General features: G+C 45.9%; 2 protein-coding genes across 2 annotated transcripts; both read right to left on the bottom strand.

Annotated features, from left to right (window-relative positions):
- Positions 1-1,066: 1,066 nt before the first annotated feature.
- LOC148397468 (macrophage mannose receptor 1-like) lies at positions 1,067-13,266 on the bottom strand. The gene is made up of 37 exons (XM_088375178.1): positions 13,060-13,266; positions 10,757-10,956; positions 10,585-10,691; positions 10,342-10,454; positions 10,219-10,272; positions 9,985-10,140; positions 9,817-9,899; positions 9,323-9,437; positions 9,203-9,247; positions 8,970-9,137; positions 7,833-7,952; positions 7,651-7,758; positions 7,537-7,560; positions 6,961-7,163; positions 6,790-6,896; positions 6,545-6,657; positions 6,427-6,471; positions 6,200-6,355; positions 6,031-6,113; positions 5,698-5,812; positions 5,563-5,610; positions 5,324-5,491; positions 4,812-4,934; positions 4,621-4,728; positions 4,515-4,547; positions 4,314-4,448; positions 3,849-3,992; positions 3,555-3,689; positions 3,330-3,478; positions 3,133-3,253; positions 3,009-3,060; positions 2,873-2,939; positions 2,670-2,803; positions 2,550-2,599; positions 2,318-2,491; positions 2,077-2,222; positions 1,067-2,002 (listed from the first exon to the last, which is right to left on the bottom strand). The coding sequence occupies exons 1-37, from the start codon at positions 13,118-13,120 to the stop codon at positions 1,931-1,933; spliced, it is 4,035 nt and encodes a 1,344-aa protein (XP_088231304.1). The 5' UTR covers positions 13,121-13,266; the 3' UTR covers positions 1,067-1,930.
- A 1,536-nt stretch (positions 13,267-14,802) lies between these two features.
- Positions 14,803-16,233, bottom strand: LOC148397467 (C-type lectin mannose-binding isoform-like). Its single transcript, XM_088375193.1, has 3 exons — positions 16,008-16,233; positions 15,767-15,912; positions 14,803-15,692 (listed from the first exon to the last, which is right to left on the bottom strand). The coding sequence occupies exons 1-3, from the start codon at positions 16,228-16,230 to the stop codon at positions 15,621-15,623; spliced, it is 441 nt and encodes a 146-aa protein (XP_088231319.1). The 5' UTR covers positions 16,231-16,233; the 3' UTR covers positions 14,803-15,620.
- Between the last annotated feature and the right edge of the window lie 575 nt (positions 16,234-16,808).

Genomic DNA, 16,808 nt, shown 5'->3' with positions numbered 1-16,808 from the left:
GATTTGGGAGGAAACTGGAGTGCCCAGGGAAAACCCACTCATTATTATTCAAGCCGTTAGCATGTGGAAGTTGCGTTGCACACACATGCTGACACAGGGTGACGTCAGGGTGTAAACACATATACCCCACCCATGTTTAGTAACTTTAGAGACTTCTAGTCCTGTCCGAATGGAACATTTCTACTCCACGGCTCCGATGGTAAACAGTGATTACTTTGCTTACCCCTGTAATAATAATCCCGTCCGAATGGAGCTTTAGTGTTTCGGAGTGTGATAAAGACCTCTGATGAAAAATTTCCCTTCAATTCTACATTCCAGCACTGAGAAAATAAACTGGTGGTCTGCAGAATCAAAAGCTTTATTTAATAAAACAAAAATAAAACAATCATATGATTGATAGAGGTACCACAGTGAGCATGAAATAGATGTATTTTATTTAGCCTATTTGCATTTGGGTCAGGTCGGTTCGGCAGGTCGCAGTGCACATGTTTGCATAAAACAAAAAGTCAGGAGTGATGCCACAGATTTGTGACCATGGTGTTCATCTTGTGACTTTTTTTTTTTTTTACACTACTGTTTTGAGAAGCTGTCAAAGTGAATGCTTCATTTGCGCCATACTACATTAGGCGCAGGATTTAATGCCATCATAATGCCTTGTGTGGGCTTTGCATGTTTTCTCCATCTTTCCGTGGGTTTCCTCCCATGTTCCAAACACACGCATGATAGGCCAAATGACCGCTCCTAATCACACGCGTGATAGGCAGAATGACCGCTCCTAATTGTCTTTTTTTTAATGGTGACGGGCTACCCACGACCCTCGTGAGGATAAGCGCTTCAGGACAATGGATAGATTTGATGGCAATATCAAAATTGTTACGAAGCAATATACAATTATTTTTTCAAAATTGTTACAAAGAGCAATTCAAAATGCACCCAAATGGCGTCATGAGGAGGTCTGACTAATACTTGTACCTCGGGAGTAATAAATTATGATCAAATTGACCAGAGTATAAAATTGCCCTGTCCAAATCAGTAAACTATTAAATGAGTGAACAGGTGACACAAATTGTCTTTATTATTTTATTATTTTTTTGGTCAAATAAACATGGTAAAACAACAGATGGAATAATAATGCATGGTAAATTGAACAATAAGTAAATGAAATATAAGAAATCAAGTATGAAAATGCATGGTAAATCTGATAACATGGTAAATTGAACAAAATAATATTGGATGGTAAATCATAATATCACATGTTAAGTCAAGAAGAAGAATGCATGGTAACTTAAACTGAATAATAACATGGTAAATCTAAAAAGACAACCAATGCATGGTTAATCAATCATAATAATGCATGGTAAATTGAACAAAATAATAATAATGCATGGTAAATCATAATATCACATGTTAATCAAGAAGAAATAGAATGCATGGTAACTTAAACAGAATCATAACACATGCTAACTCTAACAAGACGACTAATAAATGGTTAATCAATCATAATAATGCATGGTAAATTGAACAAAATAATAATAATAATGCATGGTAAATCACAATATCACATGTTAAGACAAGAAGAAGAATGCATGGTAACTTAAACAGAATATTAACAACACATGGTAAATCTAACAAAAAGACCAATGCATGGTTAATCATTCATAATAATGCATGGTAAATTGAACAAAATAATAATAATGTATGGTAAATCATATTATCACATGTTAAGTCAAGAAGAAGAAGAATGCATGGTAACTTAAACAGAATCATAACACATGCTAACTAACAAGACGACCAATGCATGGTTAATCAATCATAATAATGCATGGTAAATCAATCAGTCAATCAAAATGCATGGTAAACCGAGCAGAATGATCATGCAAGGTTCATATGATTACTCGCAACTTGCATTGGCACTTTCCAAATCCAGCGGCTAACGCGCTGTGGGCATCTTACACACGTAGCCGTTTAATTCCATGCAGGACACCGTCTTCCATTTGCCAGACTGAAAGTCAAAATGAGATTGATTTTAAATCTAAACTTGTCTTCGGCGAGCGGGCCAATCTTTTCTGCACCTACCTGGCTCAAGGTGGCCACGCAATTCTCCATCAGGCCGGTAGGTTTTCCCGGAGCCCAGTTGGTGAAGGTCACCTCCCGACGGTCCGACCACACGAATCTGCCGAGATCGACCAGGTCGTTCAGTCCGGTCCAGGTGTCTCCGGGGGCTGCAGAGGACAAACGGCGACAGAGCTCTCATTCGCTTTCCAGATATGGCAGATATCGAACCGATGTGAGCGGCGCTTAGCGCGCACGCACGCACCATGCTTCACGAGTTCGTGCAGCCAATCCTGCTCAGCCTCGGAGCGAATGGACACTAGATTGGCATCGAGACTCCTGCAGGACTGTTGAGCGTCGTGCCACTTCTTTGTATCATCAAAACGTTTGTAGCAGAAGTCCGCAAACTCCTCCCAGTCAGGTCCCAAGCATCTCGGCTCTGCGCGCAAAATGGCGTCACGTGAAGAAATGCTTTCTATTCTGGACATTCTACTCACCCGTGTCAGCAAAAGTGTAAGACGGAGACGGAGCATATTCGTCACCATATCTGCAGACAGTAAAGTGAGAATGAGCCGGGCGTCTTTAAGTGGACTCGCCAGTGAAAGCGGAGCACGCACACTTTCGAGGTGATTCCATTACAGGTGGAGCCGTTGTAGACTTTCTGTGGCAGTCCCTTCAGCAAAGTCACATCTCCTCCGATCGCGTTCTCAATCACGCCCGCGTGAATAGCGGCCGCGCAGATGTTTGAGTCCTGCACTCAGAGAACGTCTCAGACATAGAACAAGAACTACGCTTGCAGGTTGTGCGGTAATTAACATACTTGGTCGTAGATCCGTGTTCCGTAGACCCTGTAGCGGGCTTGGGCGCAGCCCAGTGGGCACCGGACCCTGCGGACGTAGTTTGCTCAGTAAGGAGGAGGCCTTTCGGCAAGAAACATCATACCAAGTCTGACTCACGTCATTGGACCGTCGAGGCTGAGGTCGGTGGCAGTGCTGCTGCATAAGATCTCTGTGGGTCAGAAGGGAAAATCAAAGCCTGTTTCTTGCTAGTTTCTCACTGCACTCCAAACGTCGTACTCACCGCGAGCGCTGTCGTCAGACGTGCACCCCAAGACGTCAAAGCGTAGGCCCAAAAACATTGGCAGGAGGCGGACGTACTGGGCGAACACGGGCCTGGTTAGAATATACGTCCCCACAGAAGGCTGGAAAGAAAACACGCACGTTTGTAAGGAACGACAACAGCCTCGACGACAAAGTCGAGAGCCAGCGACAGCTCACCTGTACTGGGTGGCGATACCAAGTCACTCCGTCAATACTGAACAGCATCTCAAATACGCTGGAACTTTGCCCTTGGTATGTACACTTCTGGGTCTCGACGCCTGTCACCTTGAAGTTCAGACCGAGGTTCACCTGGATCCAACTCTCGACTGAGGGCGGAAGGCATTCCATTGCTCAGGATACCAAACTACAACTTTTTTTTTTTTTTTTTTTTTTTTTACGTACACATTTCGGAGGCTCTCCAGCAACCGCTGCCCCCCAGACGCGCTTTGTGAGGTTCGGCATTGATCGCAGAGGAGGAGGCTGAAAAGTTAGAGTCTGGGATCCTCCCGTCAGCGATGCCCAGACTATTAAGACACACTGAGGAAAGACAAGAAAAAAAAGACAATGTGGAAGGAAACCTCGCTCATTCATTCTCATGTCTGGTCACCCGTTCCTAGCCGACGCTCTAACTGGGGATCCGTTGGATTCTTTCCTTGGCACATCATCCATCGGCAAGTGTCAGGATGTGAAGCCCACCTTTTTTCTCGCAGCTGTAGACGACGTGGACGTATTTGGAGACACCAGGGCAGGAGTCCGTATCCGAAGGGTAAATGGGGCAAATCTGATAGTTGTCGCACAATCCTCTAAAGTGAGAGAGAGCCCCTTCCACCCTGCAGTCATCTGCAAGTGACAACACACCAGCTTTTTACGCGCATCTTATTCGCACACTTACATACTCCAACTAGTCACAGGACGTGGGGAATTTTAATGGTTAATGACTAATAGAAAAAGAGGAATCCAAAAAGGGCCCCGCCTTCGCTCTTTTTCATCGTTTTCTATTTTTATTCAAAGTCAAATCAACATTTTCTATTGCCGTCGCTCACACGTCCATGCAAATTGATATTGAGTTACCTCCAACGCTGACGGCGTGTGAAAACCTCGTGACAGAAACGGCTCCAGGACAGCGAGCCAAAAACAACGATGCCACTGGAGGATTCTTACCGCGTGATCCGCCGCCACTGGGACAGACGTCGCTTTGCTTCCGTCCATGGAAAGCCGACCGTATGCGGATGACTCTTTCATCGGGACATTCGAGGGATTTCCAATCGTCTTGGCAGAGAAGCTTCTTCTTGTAGCCTGTGAGAGCACAACCGTTGACTTCTCTCCATGTCTTTTTTTACAGAGAGGGACAAGGTGACTTACCGTCATGTGGCAGCTGGGGTTTTGCTGGTTTTCCTACAAGCGGGAACCAGAACGTGGATGTCGACACGTGATGACGATCCAGTGCGGGGCGTCACATCTCACTTACCTTTTCCTCTTTTCTTGCAGACGTAGCCTTTCTTGTTGTCGCACTTGTCACGCTCCCAGTCGCCGCTGCCAGTGAGCAAGGAAAGACATTTCCCCCCTTCAGTGACACCTGGATGGAGGGAGGGAGGGGAAACAAGCTCTGAGCGCTCATCCGTTCCTCCAAAGTGCAGCTGACAACCGCCTCAGCCCGACCTGCACTCGAGTGGAGGTAAGAGAAGGGGGATCCGTCAGCCCACTTGCCGCCGTCATGCTCGATGGAGGCGCTGGCGCCTAACCACAGGGAGGCATCATCACCGATCAGAGTCTTGGCGATACCTTTGGATCCCAAAGAGAAGATGCACGATTATTCAACGACTCAACACTTGACTCTGCACTTCCGACTTGATGGATGTGGCACGGGCGTGACAAAGCGCTAACAATACTGCAACAAAGAGTGAAACAAACCAAAAAAACACCCAAGCATAGCTGGCCATGTCTCAGGTTTATCAGGTTTTGAGTTGGAAAGGAAGGCGTAGCAGGGAAAAAAGGTTTTTCTCAAAGACTTAGCAATTTCATGGCCAGCCTACCGCGTATGAAGACCGCGTACGAAGACATGACGCCTTTTTCGATTTACTTTAGCTTCTATTTCTTGTTTGCTTCATGTTGGAAAATAAGAATTGATCCACTTGTTTATGGCCAATATATTTTAATTCATGGCCTCCTACCGTGTACGAAGCGCTGCTCGAGCGAGTCGGCGATGCTGAGCAGGTTCCCTTGGCGGCCTTCGCAGTAAGCTTGCGCCTGCTGCCAGGTCTTGGTGGCCTGAAACTTGAACAGGTAGCAGAAGTCGTCGGTGGGGTCGTCCAGCCACCAGCCGCATTTCTCAGTCCAGCCTGCAGACGTAAGACAGCATAAGCCGGCGTGCCGGTGGGGCAAGACGGCTGCAGTGCGCGACGACACCTACGTCGTTGGCCGATTGATGGTGGCAGCTGTTGAGGCCCTCCGTGCTTGGCTGCGGGGGAAGGGGGGAGGGGGTGTTTGCAAACATGAGCAAATGCTTGATGTGTGCAGGAGGAGCGCTCGGGAGGGGCGTTCGCACCTGCTTTGCAGACAAATGGCCGCTGCGTTGTGCAGGAGCTGGCACTCAACTTCCCAACAGAATTTGCGAATGCGCAGTTCCCCGTGGCGTCGCCATCTTCCCAGCCGTCGTATTTCTGCGGACGACATGAGCGTGTTGGACTCTGTCCGCTCGGCTTCCCAACGCCCCTTCCTCGGCAGTCGCTCACTCGCGCCCAAGTTTTACCCATTTCCCCTCCAAAACAAGACAATCGTTGAAGCCTCGAGCGGCATTTCTCCACTTTTATCCTGCTCAAATTGGGACTTTCCCAGCTCATCTTTTAAAAAATGACTTTTTCAAAGGCATTTCACTTACGTAGGTTGTTCCGTCACTCCACTCGTAGACGTCGTCCTTCTTCTTGAGTCCCACGAAAGCAGATTGTGAGGTCTGCGAGTTACCTTGAGGAAAGGAAGGAGAACACGAGCTTCAGGGCAAGAAGAGCTTCAGTCAAATGACGACTGCGGCGGTTGCTCTTGGTGCTCACTATACACAAATTGGGCCTCTTTCTTGGAGTGGACACTCGCCAGGTGGCCTCCCCAGGCAAGACAGAACTTCTCGGCATCGTCAAAGGTTTTAACCGTCTTCTCGTAATGATAACAATAATCGCCATAGTGGAAGGTGTTGTCGTGGCAGTCGGAGGCTGGGGCCACAAAGAAAAATATGCCCATGACAAGATGGACGACAGGTGCAAATAAGTGTGCTGCAACTCACTCGTCACTATAGCAGGACCACTTTTGGGCGAACACGTCGGGCAGTCTGCATAAAAAAAAAGACCTGTTTGAGCTTTTCTCTTTTCAAAGTCAACTTGATTACAAACGTGCAGGCTTACTCAGCGGCCGTTTGCACATGTAGGCCAACGAGGAAAGACAGGAGCCAGACCGCCACTTGCCGGGATCACCCTTTCCCCCTTGGTTGACGTAGGCGCAGGACGCAACGTCGGCGCTGTCGGGAGAAAAAAAACCAAGTAATTATTTTCCCGTGTTTTTCTTTTCTTTCCTTTCCCCAAGTGGCCGTTTTCAAAATTGGCTCCAGAACCTCCGGCTGACGACAGCATGCAAAGTTGTTACGTCTTACCTTTCGAGTTGATTTGAGGCCCAGTTGCGGTGTGTTGTTGTCTGGTCATCAGACCAGGTCAGATTCTGGCTCCCGCCTTCAAAGCGACACCAGAACTTGTCGCATTTCTGGGGGGGAAAAGAACAACAGTCCCAGTTGTTGCTGCAGAGTCCACTGCCGCTTCCGTCTCACCTGGTTGGACAGTCCCAGCCAGAAGGGGGTGTCCTCGCCCATGGTGCTCTTCACAAAGTTCTCCTCGGCCGAGGAGGTGACGGAGAGCAGGTTGCCGCCCAGCCAGACGCAGTGGTGCCAGGCCCCCACCCAACCGTTGGGCTCCTCCACCTTCTTGTAGCAGCTGGAGTCGTGCTCGAGCCACCCGGGAGCACACTTGTTGGCTGAGGGCACAATTTGATTTGGGGAACAGATCAGAGCACACGCCTGTTTTTGCCCTTCAGTCCACCATTTTGAGCAAAGGGCAACTTGCGGGTTACGGCTGACCAAATCTACATTTTCTCGGGCAAATTGTAAGATCCGGGACTCGACTTAGTTAGCTTAGCCCAATGGCATGAGAGACGTTTACATTTTGAAAGGGTTCCGGAACATTCACCTTCGCGCTTGGGAAACAACCAAAGTGCCGCTGTACAAGGTAAAACGATGCAAAAAACATTCAATACGTGGCTGAGTACTTCATGAAAAAGCACACAATTTGTTGGTTGGCATGGTGTGACTGCAGGATCATTGTTTTCGACGCAGTCAAAGGCGACTTACACTCAGGCGCCGGCGTAGCCTTTACTGCAAGAGGAAAGGAAAATTGACGTCAAGGCACAGACAGACGTCAAGGGGCGATGACAGACAGTCGGTGGGGCGTTGCCTCTCACTTACCCACTTTTCCTCTCTTCTTGCAGACGTAACCTCTCTTCTCGTCGCACGAGTCGTACTCCCAGTTGCTGTTGCCAGTGAGGAAGGAAAGACAATTTCCAGCGGCGGTACCTGGGGGGCGGGAGAGAAGATCTCAGTGCTCCTCCGTTCCTCCAAAATGCAGCAGACAACCGTCTCCGACAAACCTAAAGCAGAGTAGACGTAGTGGACCAGGGATCCGTCAACCCACTTGCTGCCTTCGTCCTGGATGGAGACATTGGCGCCCAACCACAGAGAGGATGCCTTCGTCAGACCCTTGATGTAACCTGTACCAGAATGAACGACATCATCAAGAGGAGCCGAGTGAGGAGGACGCGTTATCCGTTGAGCTCCAGGTGATCGACTTTCTCAGCTCAAAAGAAATTGAGTTAGGCAGGGGGACCATCGAGAAATATTAAAAGCAGCCATAATAGTGTGGTTGGCAAACACAAATTGGAGCTACTGAAACAGGGCAGACGGCTGAGGGGATCTGACCTCAACCAGCATCTGACAAAAATGAAATGCTGATGTTGCAAGTATATCTATCTATCTATCTATCTATCTATCTATCTATCTATCTATCTATCTATCTATCTATCTATCTATCTATCTATCTATCTATCTATCTATCTATCTATCTATCTATCTATCTATCTATCTATCTATCTATCTATCTATCTATCTATCTATCTAAAAACTTTCTTTCCAACATTATACCATAAAACCTGTCCTGTCAACAAATAATACAAAAAAGAGGAAAAGAGCCCATGTGGGTCACTAAAGAATTAAAAAGGCCTGCGAGGAGAAGAAGAACACGCTGTGTAAACAATTCATAAAAATACAAGAATAAATTAACCAGCATTATGAGGACACGTAAGAAGGAACGTGATCATAAAACGGTTGAAATTGTGGAATGGTCTGGAAAATGAGCACGTAAGTAAATAGTGCAAACATCAAAGTGTTTAAAAAAAAACTGCTTTCTTAACATGTATGAGGGGGGAAAAATTTTGAAACAAAACTGACTACACACATGCAAAAAGGAATCTGAAAGTGTGTCCACTTCGGTTTTATTGATTGAATCATTTGTTGAATGGAATCTAAAAAGCTCTGCTTCCTCCTACTCGAGCATTCTTTGTTGTTGGGGGTTTTGGGTTGTTTCTTTCAGTGACTTGGACATGGCACTTTAAAGTTTTTAAGCACTTTAGTGTTTTATTTTCCTATTTTCATGTTTTAAATAGGTTCGTAATGAACATATAACAACAACAACTTGTTCATGGCCAATATTTCATTTCATGGCCGCCTACCATGTACAAAGGTCTGCTCATGGTCGTCGGCGATGCTGAGCAGGTTCCCTTGGAGGCGTTGGCAGTCGTCTTGCGCCTCCTGCCAGGTCTTGGTGGGCTCGCGGATCATCAGGTAGCAGAAGTCGTTGGTTGGGTAGTCCAGCCACCAGCCGCATTTCTCAGTCCAGTCTGCGAGCCAGACGGCGTAAGACAGCGCAAGACAGCGCAAGACGGCGGCAGTGCGGGACACCTACCCGGCTGGCCGAATGGTGGCAGCTGTGGAGGCCCTCCGCGCTTGGCTGCAGAAAAAGGGCAGCGAATATGAGCCAATGCTTGACACATCCTAAAGGGGCGCTCGGGAGGGACGTTTGCACCTGTTTTGCAGACCGGTGGGTGTGTCCAGCTGCAAGAAAGCCTTCTGAACAGGTCGTAGTTGGTATACAAGCCGGAACACACACCATGACTGTAGTAGTAATATTGACCGTAGTCCTGCGGATGAGATTTTGGACAGAACTTTAGCGCGTTGCATTCAATGTGGTCATCTTCCCGCCGCATTTCCTCACTTGCAGCGTTTTCGTAGCTTCTCTCATTAAAGTTTCACTTTGGTTGTTGGCTTCACTTTGGCAGTCAAAGTAGTATGAACATTGCAATAAAACGTTGTGCCCGCCCTGGCAACCCAAATGTCTGGGGGAAACGTGCACAAAGCAACTAACCCGACAAACCCCAGCCACCGGCCGGGATATATCATCTTAACCGCCTCCTCTCTAGAATCAGAGCGCCAATACTTTGTAAGCGGCTGCCCGATGCCTCCAGACAAGACGGATGCCTGCAACATGACTTTTCCAAAGGCCTTCAGCAATCCACTTACATTAGAAGGTGTTCCGTCAGTCCACTCGTAGTTGTTGCCCTTCTTCTTTTCTCCCACCCAAGTGAAATATGAGGTTGAGTGATCTTGATGAAAGGAAGGAGAACAAGAGCTTCAGGGCATTTTAGCTTCAGCCAAATGACGACTGCGGCGGTTCTTCTTGGTGCTCACCAATAATGAATCCAGCATCTTGCCTAGAGTGTATGCTAGTCAGGTGGCCTCGCCGGGCGAGACAAAACTTCTCGGCATCCTCCCAAGTTCTACTCGTCGCGTCAAAAAGATAGCAATCATCGCCATAAAGCAAGTTGCCATCGTTGCAGTCGGAAGCTGAGGCCACAAAGAAAAACAGTGAAGAGGAAACCATGACGACATGGTTCAAGTGCAAATAAGCGTGCTGCAACTCACTCTTCATTACAGCAGAAACATTTTGGGAGGTACACGTCTGTCCGTCCGGGCAGCCTGGAAAAAAAGACCCGTTTGCGCATCTCACCTTTCATCAGCAACGTGACCACGGACGTGCAGACTTACTCAGCGGCCGTTTGCACATGTAGGCCAGCGAGGAAGCGCAGGAGCCAGACCTCCACCCTCCAGGCCAACGATAAGCTCCTTGGTTGACGTAGGCGCAGGACGCAACGTCGGCGCTGTCGGGAGAAAAAAAAAAAACAAGGAATTATTTTCCCGTGTTTTTCTTTTTTTTTCCTTTCCCCAAGTGGCCGTTTTCGAAATTGGCTCCTCCAGCTTACAACAGCATGCAAAGTTGTTACGTCTTACCTTTCGAGTTGATTTGGGGCCCAGTTGGTGTGTGTCGTATTCTCGCCATCAGACCAGGTCAGATTCTGGCTCCCGCCTTCAAAGCGACACCAGACGTCGTCGCATTTCTGGGGTGCAAAAAAGAAAACAGTTCCAGTTGTGGCTGCAGAGTCCACGACTGCTTCCGTCTCACCTGGTTGGAGAGTCCCAGCCAGAAGCGGGTGTTGCCCATGGTGCGCTTCACAAAGTCCTCCTCGGCCGAGGTGGTGATGGAGAGCAGGTCGCCGCCCTGCCAGACGCAGTGGTGCCGGGCCCCCAGCCAACCGTTGGGAGTCACCTCCTTCTTGTAGCAGCTGGAGTCGTGCTTGAGCCACTCGGGAAGACAATTGTCGGCTGAGGGCACAATTTGGGGATCAGGCGGACAGGTCAGAGCACACTGATGGAACACTTGCATGTTTTTACTCTGTGCTCTTCATTGGGGGCATCTCAAGCAAATGCACGAGGATTCTGTCAGGGGTGGGGGGAGGTGGGGGGGCAACGCCCATTGTCGCTTTGGCCCCTTCCAAAAACTTGCCTGTCCTTCATTTTTGGGTCCAGCCAGCGCCATGCAGCAAAGCGGAGCTGCTGATTGTTCGCATAAAAGCATGAGTTACGCCTGCCAGGGATTGCACACAATTGCCCCAAAGTGATGCTACTAAGCTTCAGATGTACAGTGGGGCAAAAAGTACGTCGTCACCCCACCAATGGTGCAAGTTGTTCCACTTAAAAGATGCCATCATCATCTTCTTCACCCTCAGCAATTACCCCACCCACCAGTTACGCACGTACCAATGACCTAAGCTCAAATCAGGTCATCACACATTTCACCACTGGTGGGTGCTAAAGCACAACGCAACTCAATCGAATGGAACACGTTGCAACAGTTGGACCGCTCTCCCCTTGTTAACTCAAGAAGCCTGCCCGCCCGTCCTTCCTTATATCAAAGTACAAAGCCAAGCAAGCCAGGCTGGCCTGAGTGTTTCATGGAGAAAAAGGGCTTTTAAAGTGCGGGCTCAATCAATCAATCAAAGCTAATAAGCATGGACTCTGAGGGGCAAAAGCAATTATTCAGATAAGCCCTGCGATTCACTAGGAGAAATGAACACGCATTGAAATCAGTCTCCTAAAAGTCCTACTCAATTTTGCAATCTTTGAAAACATATGCCGACACATTTTGGTGATGCACAGCGATATTATGAACTGCGCAACTGTGTTGCAACTTTTTTTGTGTGTGACGATAACAGACCAAACACGAAGGTGTATTATTAATAATATAATTACATTATTAATATAACATAATGATTATGATCTATATTTAGATCATAATAGCCATGATTTCTTTATAACAGAGATGCTAAGAAATATCTATTGTACAAAGGGGCTGTAGGAAATGATTGCTAATACTCTATCAAGGACTGTAAGAAACTATTAATAATAATGACTAATAATGATTGATTATTCTTCATTATAATTAGCTCATATAATTCATGAAAATATTCTTATCATAGGGGCGCCAAGAAATAGCTTGTCTATATACACGTGCATAATATATTGTATAAGAAATGATTGTTCTTGTTTATTATTATTATTATTATCATCGTTATTATTAGTAATAATACATTTATTACTTTTATTATTATTAAACTAGTATTATCACTATTATCATTATTATTATATATAATGTATTATTATTGTGTCTTGTTGACATTCTCTGTCTTTAACCCTAACGGTTCAACTCATCTAAGTGTCACAAAGTCCAATCAGCCGCTCCTGAATTCCAAGCGTGCCCATGTTTTGGGAATAAAAAAAATAAAAAATAAAAAAAACAGAGCGAAGGAAAAACAAAAGTAAACCCGGAAAAAAGAGATGGAAGGAAAAGACCAGTAACGCGACAGCACATACAAACACATTCGGTTTTTAAAATAAAAGAGCAATTTTAGATGGAATATTTTAAAGTTACATGCTCAACTTCAATACACATCATACTGACAGCCAGTGCGCACTTCAAATTCACAAGCGGCTCGTTTGCCACCGTAAAAAAAAAACAAAAAAAACGCAAAGACACTTGACTCAACGGTTTTAGCTCGTCATTTCAAAGTCGAGTTGCTCGTATGTTCGGACATAAGAGCAGGCCACATGAATGATGAAAATGATGATAAAGGCAAGCCTCGAGGTCCGGTCTGGGACAATTGACCACACGCCACAAAGCAATCGTGCTCCTCTCAAACCAAGTTGTACACAGCAACTACATCAAAGTGTCCGAATAATGAGAATTCTTCCTCAAAGTTTTTGCCGTCCAAATGTGTGACATTGCAATGATTCATTTTTTTATTCATTTTTTTTATCTCAGGCACCGTCACGTTACAAGATAAGCAGATGCAGTCATGCTAACTCACAGTACCGTACATTCCAGCTCTTGACTGTTGTTTCAATGGACTAAAGATACAAATTGCTTACCTGAAGCACATGTCCAATATATGCCAATCACGAGAAGAACACGCTTTAGTTCTTTCCACATGTTGGAGGAAAATCGCGACGATTGCAGTCGGGAGAAAAGAAATAAGTCGCCTCACTGCGAGTAGCTCGTGGAGTCTAGTCCAGAGTGAAACGGACGTTTGGTGCGCCCTGCTTCGAGCCAGAGGCAGGCCGCGCCCACACACCGCGTACGTCAAACACGTCACGTTCGAAGGTAGTCATCTCAAAGCACTCGCAAGCGACGTGGGGTGTGGCGCGCGCGTGCGTGTGTATGACCCCAAAAAAAAAAAAAAAGAAAACAGCTCTATTCACTTTGATTGTTGGACCGCTCCCCCTTGTTAGCTCAAGAAAGCCCGCCCGTCCGATACGTTTGTTTAATAAGAGCACAAAGACACATGGTTGTTCACTACTGGTCAAATTGATAATAACAACTAAAAAGTATCCATTTAGGGACAGAATTCCCCGCATGAGATGTCTTGGGAGGTCTCGAGCGGCGTGGCTGCGCGCTCAATAAATGTCCATACAAAAAGAAATCAGTTGAATAAAAAATGCAAATTTTGAAAACAAACGTGACATTTTCTTTCATTTTCACTGCAGCTCACAATGGGGACCCAGTGTCATTTTTGCGGACGATCGTTATTCAACAACAACAGCAGAGAACCAAAATCCACCGATGGACCGATAAGCCTTTCAACAAGAGGGCGCAGACACACAAACGGCCGCGGCCACGGCATGGATCGATGTGTTCCCTTTTTGTTGCAAGTTAAAAAGTCGAGAGCAGGTGAGCATCCAAAACGTGTATGTTTAAAGAAGCAAAATGTCGCCATCTGTCAGTGGCTCAAGTCCACTGCATTAAGGATATTTACAGTATTGTTTGCCTGCTATTAAATCTTTATGATGTGACCATTTGTTATTTCTGCTTGCGTAAATGTATGTTTTGAGTTAGTTTGCTTCCCTTGTATTGTGATGTGTGAAGGTTTGTCCGATCCTAGGATTACCACTAGTGGTCTGTGCAATCAAAAGCTTTCCAAAGCGAAAAAAAAAGAAAAAAAAAAAAAAAAAAGGTACCACGGTGAGCATGAACCCCCCCCCCCCCCCCCCCCCCCAGATGTATTTTATGTAGCCCATTTGCAATTTAGAAACAGTCAGGGGTCATGATGCCATCAATTTGTTTCCATGGTTGTCATCTTATGACTTTTTTTTATTTCTTTTTTTTACATCACACTTGTGTGGTGGAATTTTGAATGCTTGATTTGTGCAGTACGTTAGGCGCAGTCTTTAGTGCCATCTCGTGTGGGGTTTGCGTGTTTGCATGTGTAGGTTTCCTCCCGCGTTTCAAAAACATTCATGATAGGCCGATTGACCGCTCCTACTTGTTTTGGGGTTTTTTTTTTGGAAGGGGGGTGATGGGAATGATGTGGGTCCTGCCACTGCCTGGCACTCAGTTCAGGATGTGCCCCCAGCTGGAATAGGCTAGCCGCGACCCTCGTGAGGAGAAGCACTTCAGGACAATGGATGGATTTCATGACGTGGAAAGCAATAGAGTACATCTTTTTTTCCAAATTGTTACAAAGAGCCATGCAAAAATGCACCAAAATGGCGTCGTGAGGAGGTCTGACCAATACTCGTACATCGGGAGTACTAAAGTATGATCTAATTGACCAGATTATGAAATTGCCCTGTCCAAATCAGTAAACTATCCAATGAGTTGAGAGGTGACACCAATTGTCTTTATTATTTTATTGTTTTTTTGGGGTCAATTAAACATGGTAAAACAGATGGAATAATAATGCATGGTAAATTTAACAATAAGTGAATGAAATATAAGAAATCAACTATGAAAATGCATGGTAAATCTAAGAATAATAACATGGTAAATTGAACAAAATAATATTGCATGGTAAATCATAATATCACATGTTAAGTCAAGAAGAAGAATGCATGGTAACTTAAACAGAATAATAACATGGTAAATCTAACAAGACGACTAATGCATGGTTAATCAATCATAATAATGCATGGTAAATTGAACAAAATAATAATAATGCATGGTAAATCATAATATCACATGTTAATCAAGAAGAAGAAGAAGAAGAATGCATGGTAACTTAAACAGAATCATAACACATGCTAAATCTAACAAAAATGCATGGTTAATCAATCATAATAATGCATGGTAAATTGAACAAAATAATAATAATAATGCATGGTAAATCACAATATCACATGTTAAGTCAAGAAGAAGAATGCATGGTAACTTAAACAGAATAATAACAACACATGGTAAATGTAACAAAAAGACCAATGCACGGTTAATCATTCATAATAATGCATGGTAAATTGAACAAAATAATAATAATGTATGGTAAATCATTATCACATGTTAAGTCAAGAAGAAGAAGAATGCATGGTAACTTAATCAATCATAATAATGCATGGTAAATCAATCAGTCAATCAAAATGCATGGTAAACCAAGCAGAATGATCATGCAAGGTTCATATGATTACTCGCAACTTGCATTGGCACTTTCCAAATCCAGCGGCTAACGCGCTGTGGGCATCTTACACACGTAGCCGTTTAATTCCATGCAGGACACCATCTTCCATTTGCCAGACTGAAAGTCAAAATGAGATTGATTTTAAATCTAAACTTGTCTTCGGCGAGCGGGCCAATCTTTTCTGCACCTACCTGGCTCAAGGTGGCCACGCAATTCTCCATCAGGCCGGTAGGTTTTCCCGGAGCCCAGTTGGTGAAGGTCACCTCCCGACGGTCCGACCACACGAATCTGCCGAGATCGACCAGGTCGTTCAGTCCGGTCCAGGTGTCTCCGGGGGCTGCAGAGGACAAACGGCGACAGAGCTCTCATTCGCTTTCCAGATATGGCAGATATCGAACCGATGTGAGCGGCGCTTAGCGCGCACGCACGCACCATGCTTCACGAGTTCGTGCAGCCAATCCTGCTCAGCCTCGGAGCGAATGGACACTAGATTGGCATCGAGACTCCTGCAGGACTGTTGAGCGTCGTGCCACTTCTTTGTATCATCAAAACGTTTGTAGCAGAAGTCCGCAAACTCCTCCCAGTCAGGTCCCAAGCATCTCGGCTCTGCGCGCAAAATGGCGTCACGTGAAGAAATGCTTTCTATTCTGGACATTCTACTCACCCGTGTCAGCAAAAGTGTAAGACGGAGACGGAGCCAATTTGTTCACATATCTGCAGAGAGTAAAGTGAGAATGAGTCGGGCATCTTTAAGTGGACTCGCCAGTGAAAGCGGAGCACGCACATGTTCGAGGTGATTCCGTTACAGGTGGAGCCGTCGTAGGCTTCCTGTGGCAGTCCCTTCAGCAAAGTCACATCTCCCCCAATCTCAATGACGCCCGAGTGAATAGCAGCCGCACAGATGTTTGAGTCCTGCACTCAGAGAATGTCTCAAACAAAGGACAAGAACACCACCGGCAGGTCCTGCAATAATTAACATACTTGGTCGTAGATCCGTGTTCCGTAGACCTTGTAGCGGACTTCGGCGCAGCCCATTGGGCACCGCACCCTGCGGAAGCAGTTTGTTTAGTAAGGAGGAGGCTTTTCGGCAAGAAACGTCTTTATCAAGTCCAACTCACGTCATTGAACTGTCGAGGCTGAGGTCGGTGGCTCTGCTGCTGCATAAGATGTCTGTGGGTCAGAAGGGAAAGTCAATCAAATCAATCAAAATCTGTTTCTCACTGCGCTACAAAC

This window comes from Syngnathus floridae, chromosome 5, assembly GCF_059516105.1.
Source record: "Syngnathus floridae isolate MCC-2025c chromosome 5, RoL_Sflo_1.0, whole genome shotgun sequence".
Taxonomy (NCBI): Eukaryota; Metazoa; Chordata; class Actinopteri; order Syngnathiformes; family Syngnathidae; genus Syngnathus; species Syngnathus floridae.
This window is presented reverse-complemented; position numbering and strand designations above follow the sequence as displayed.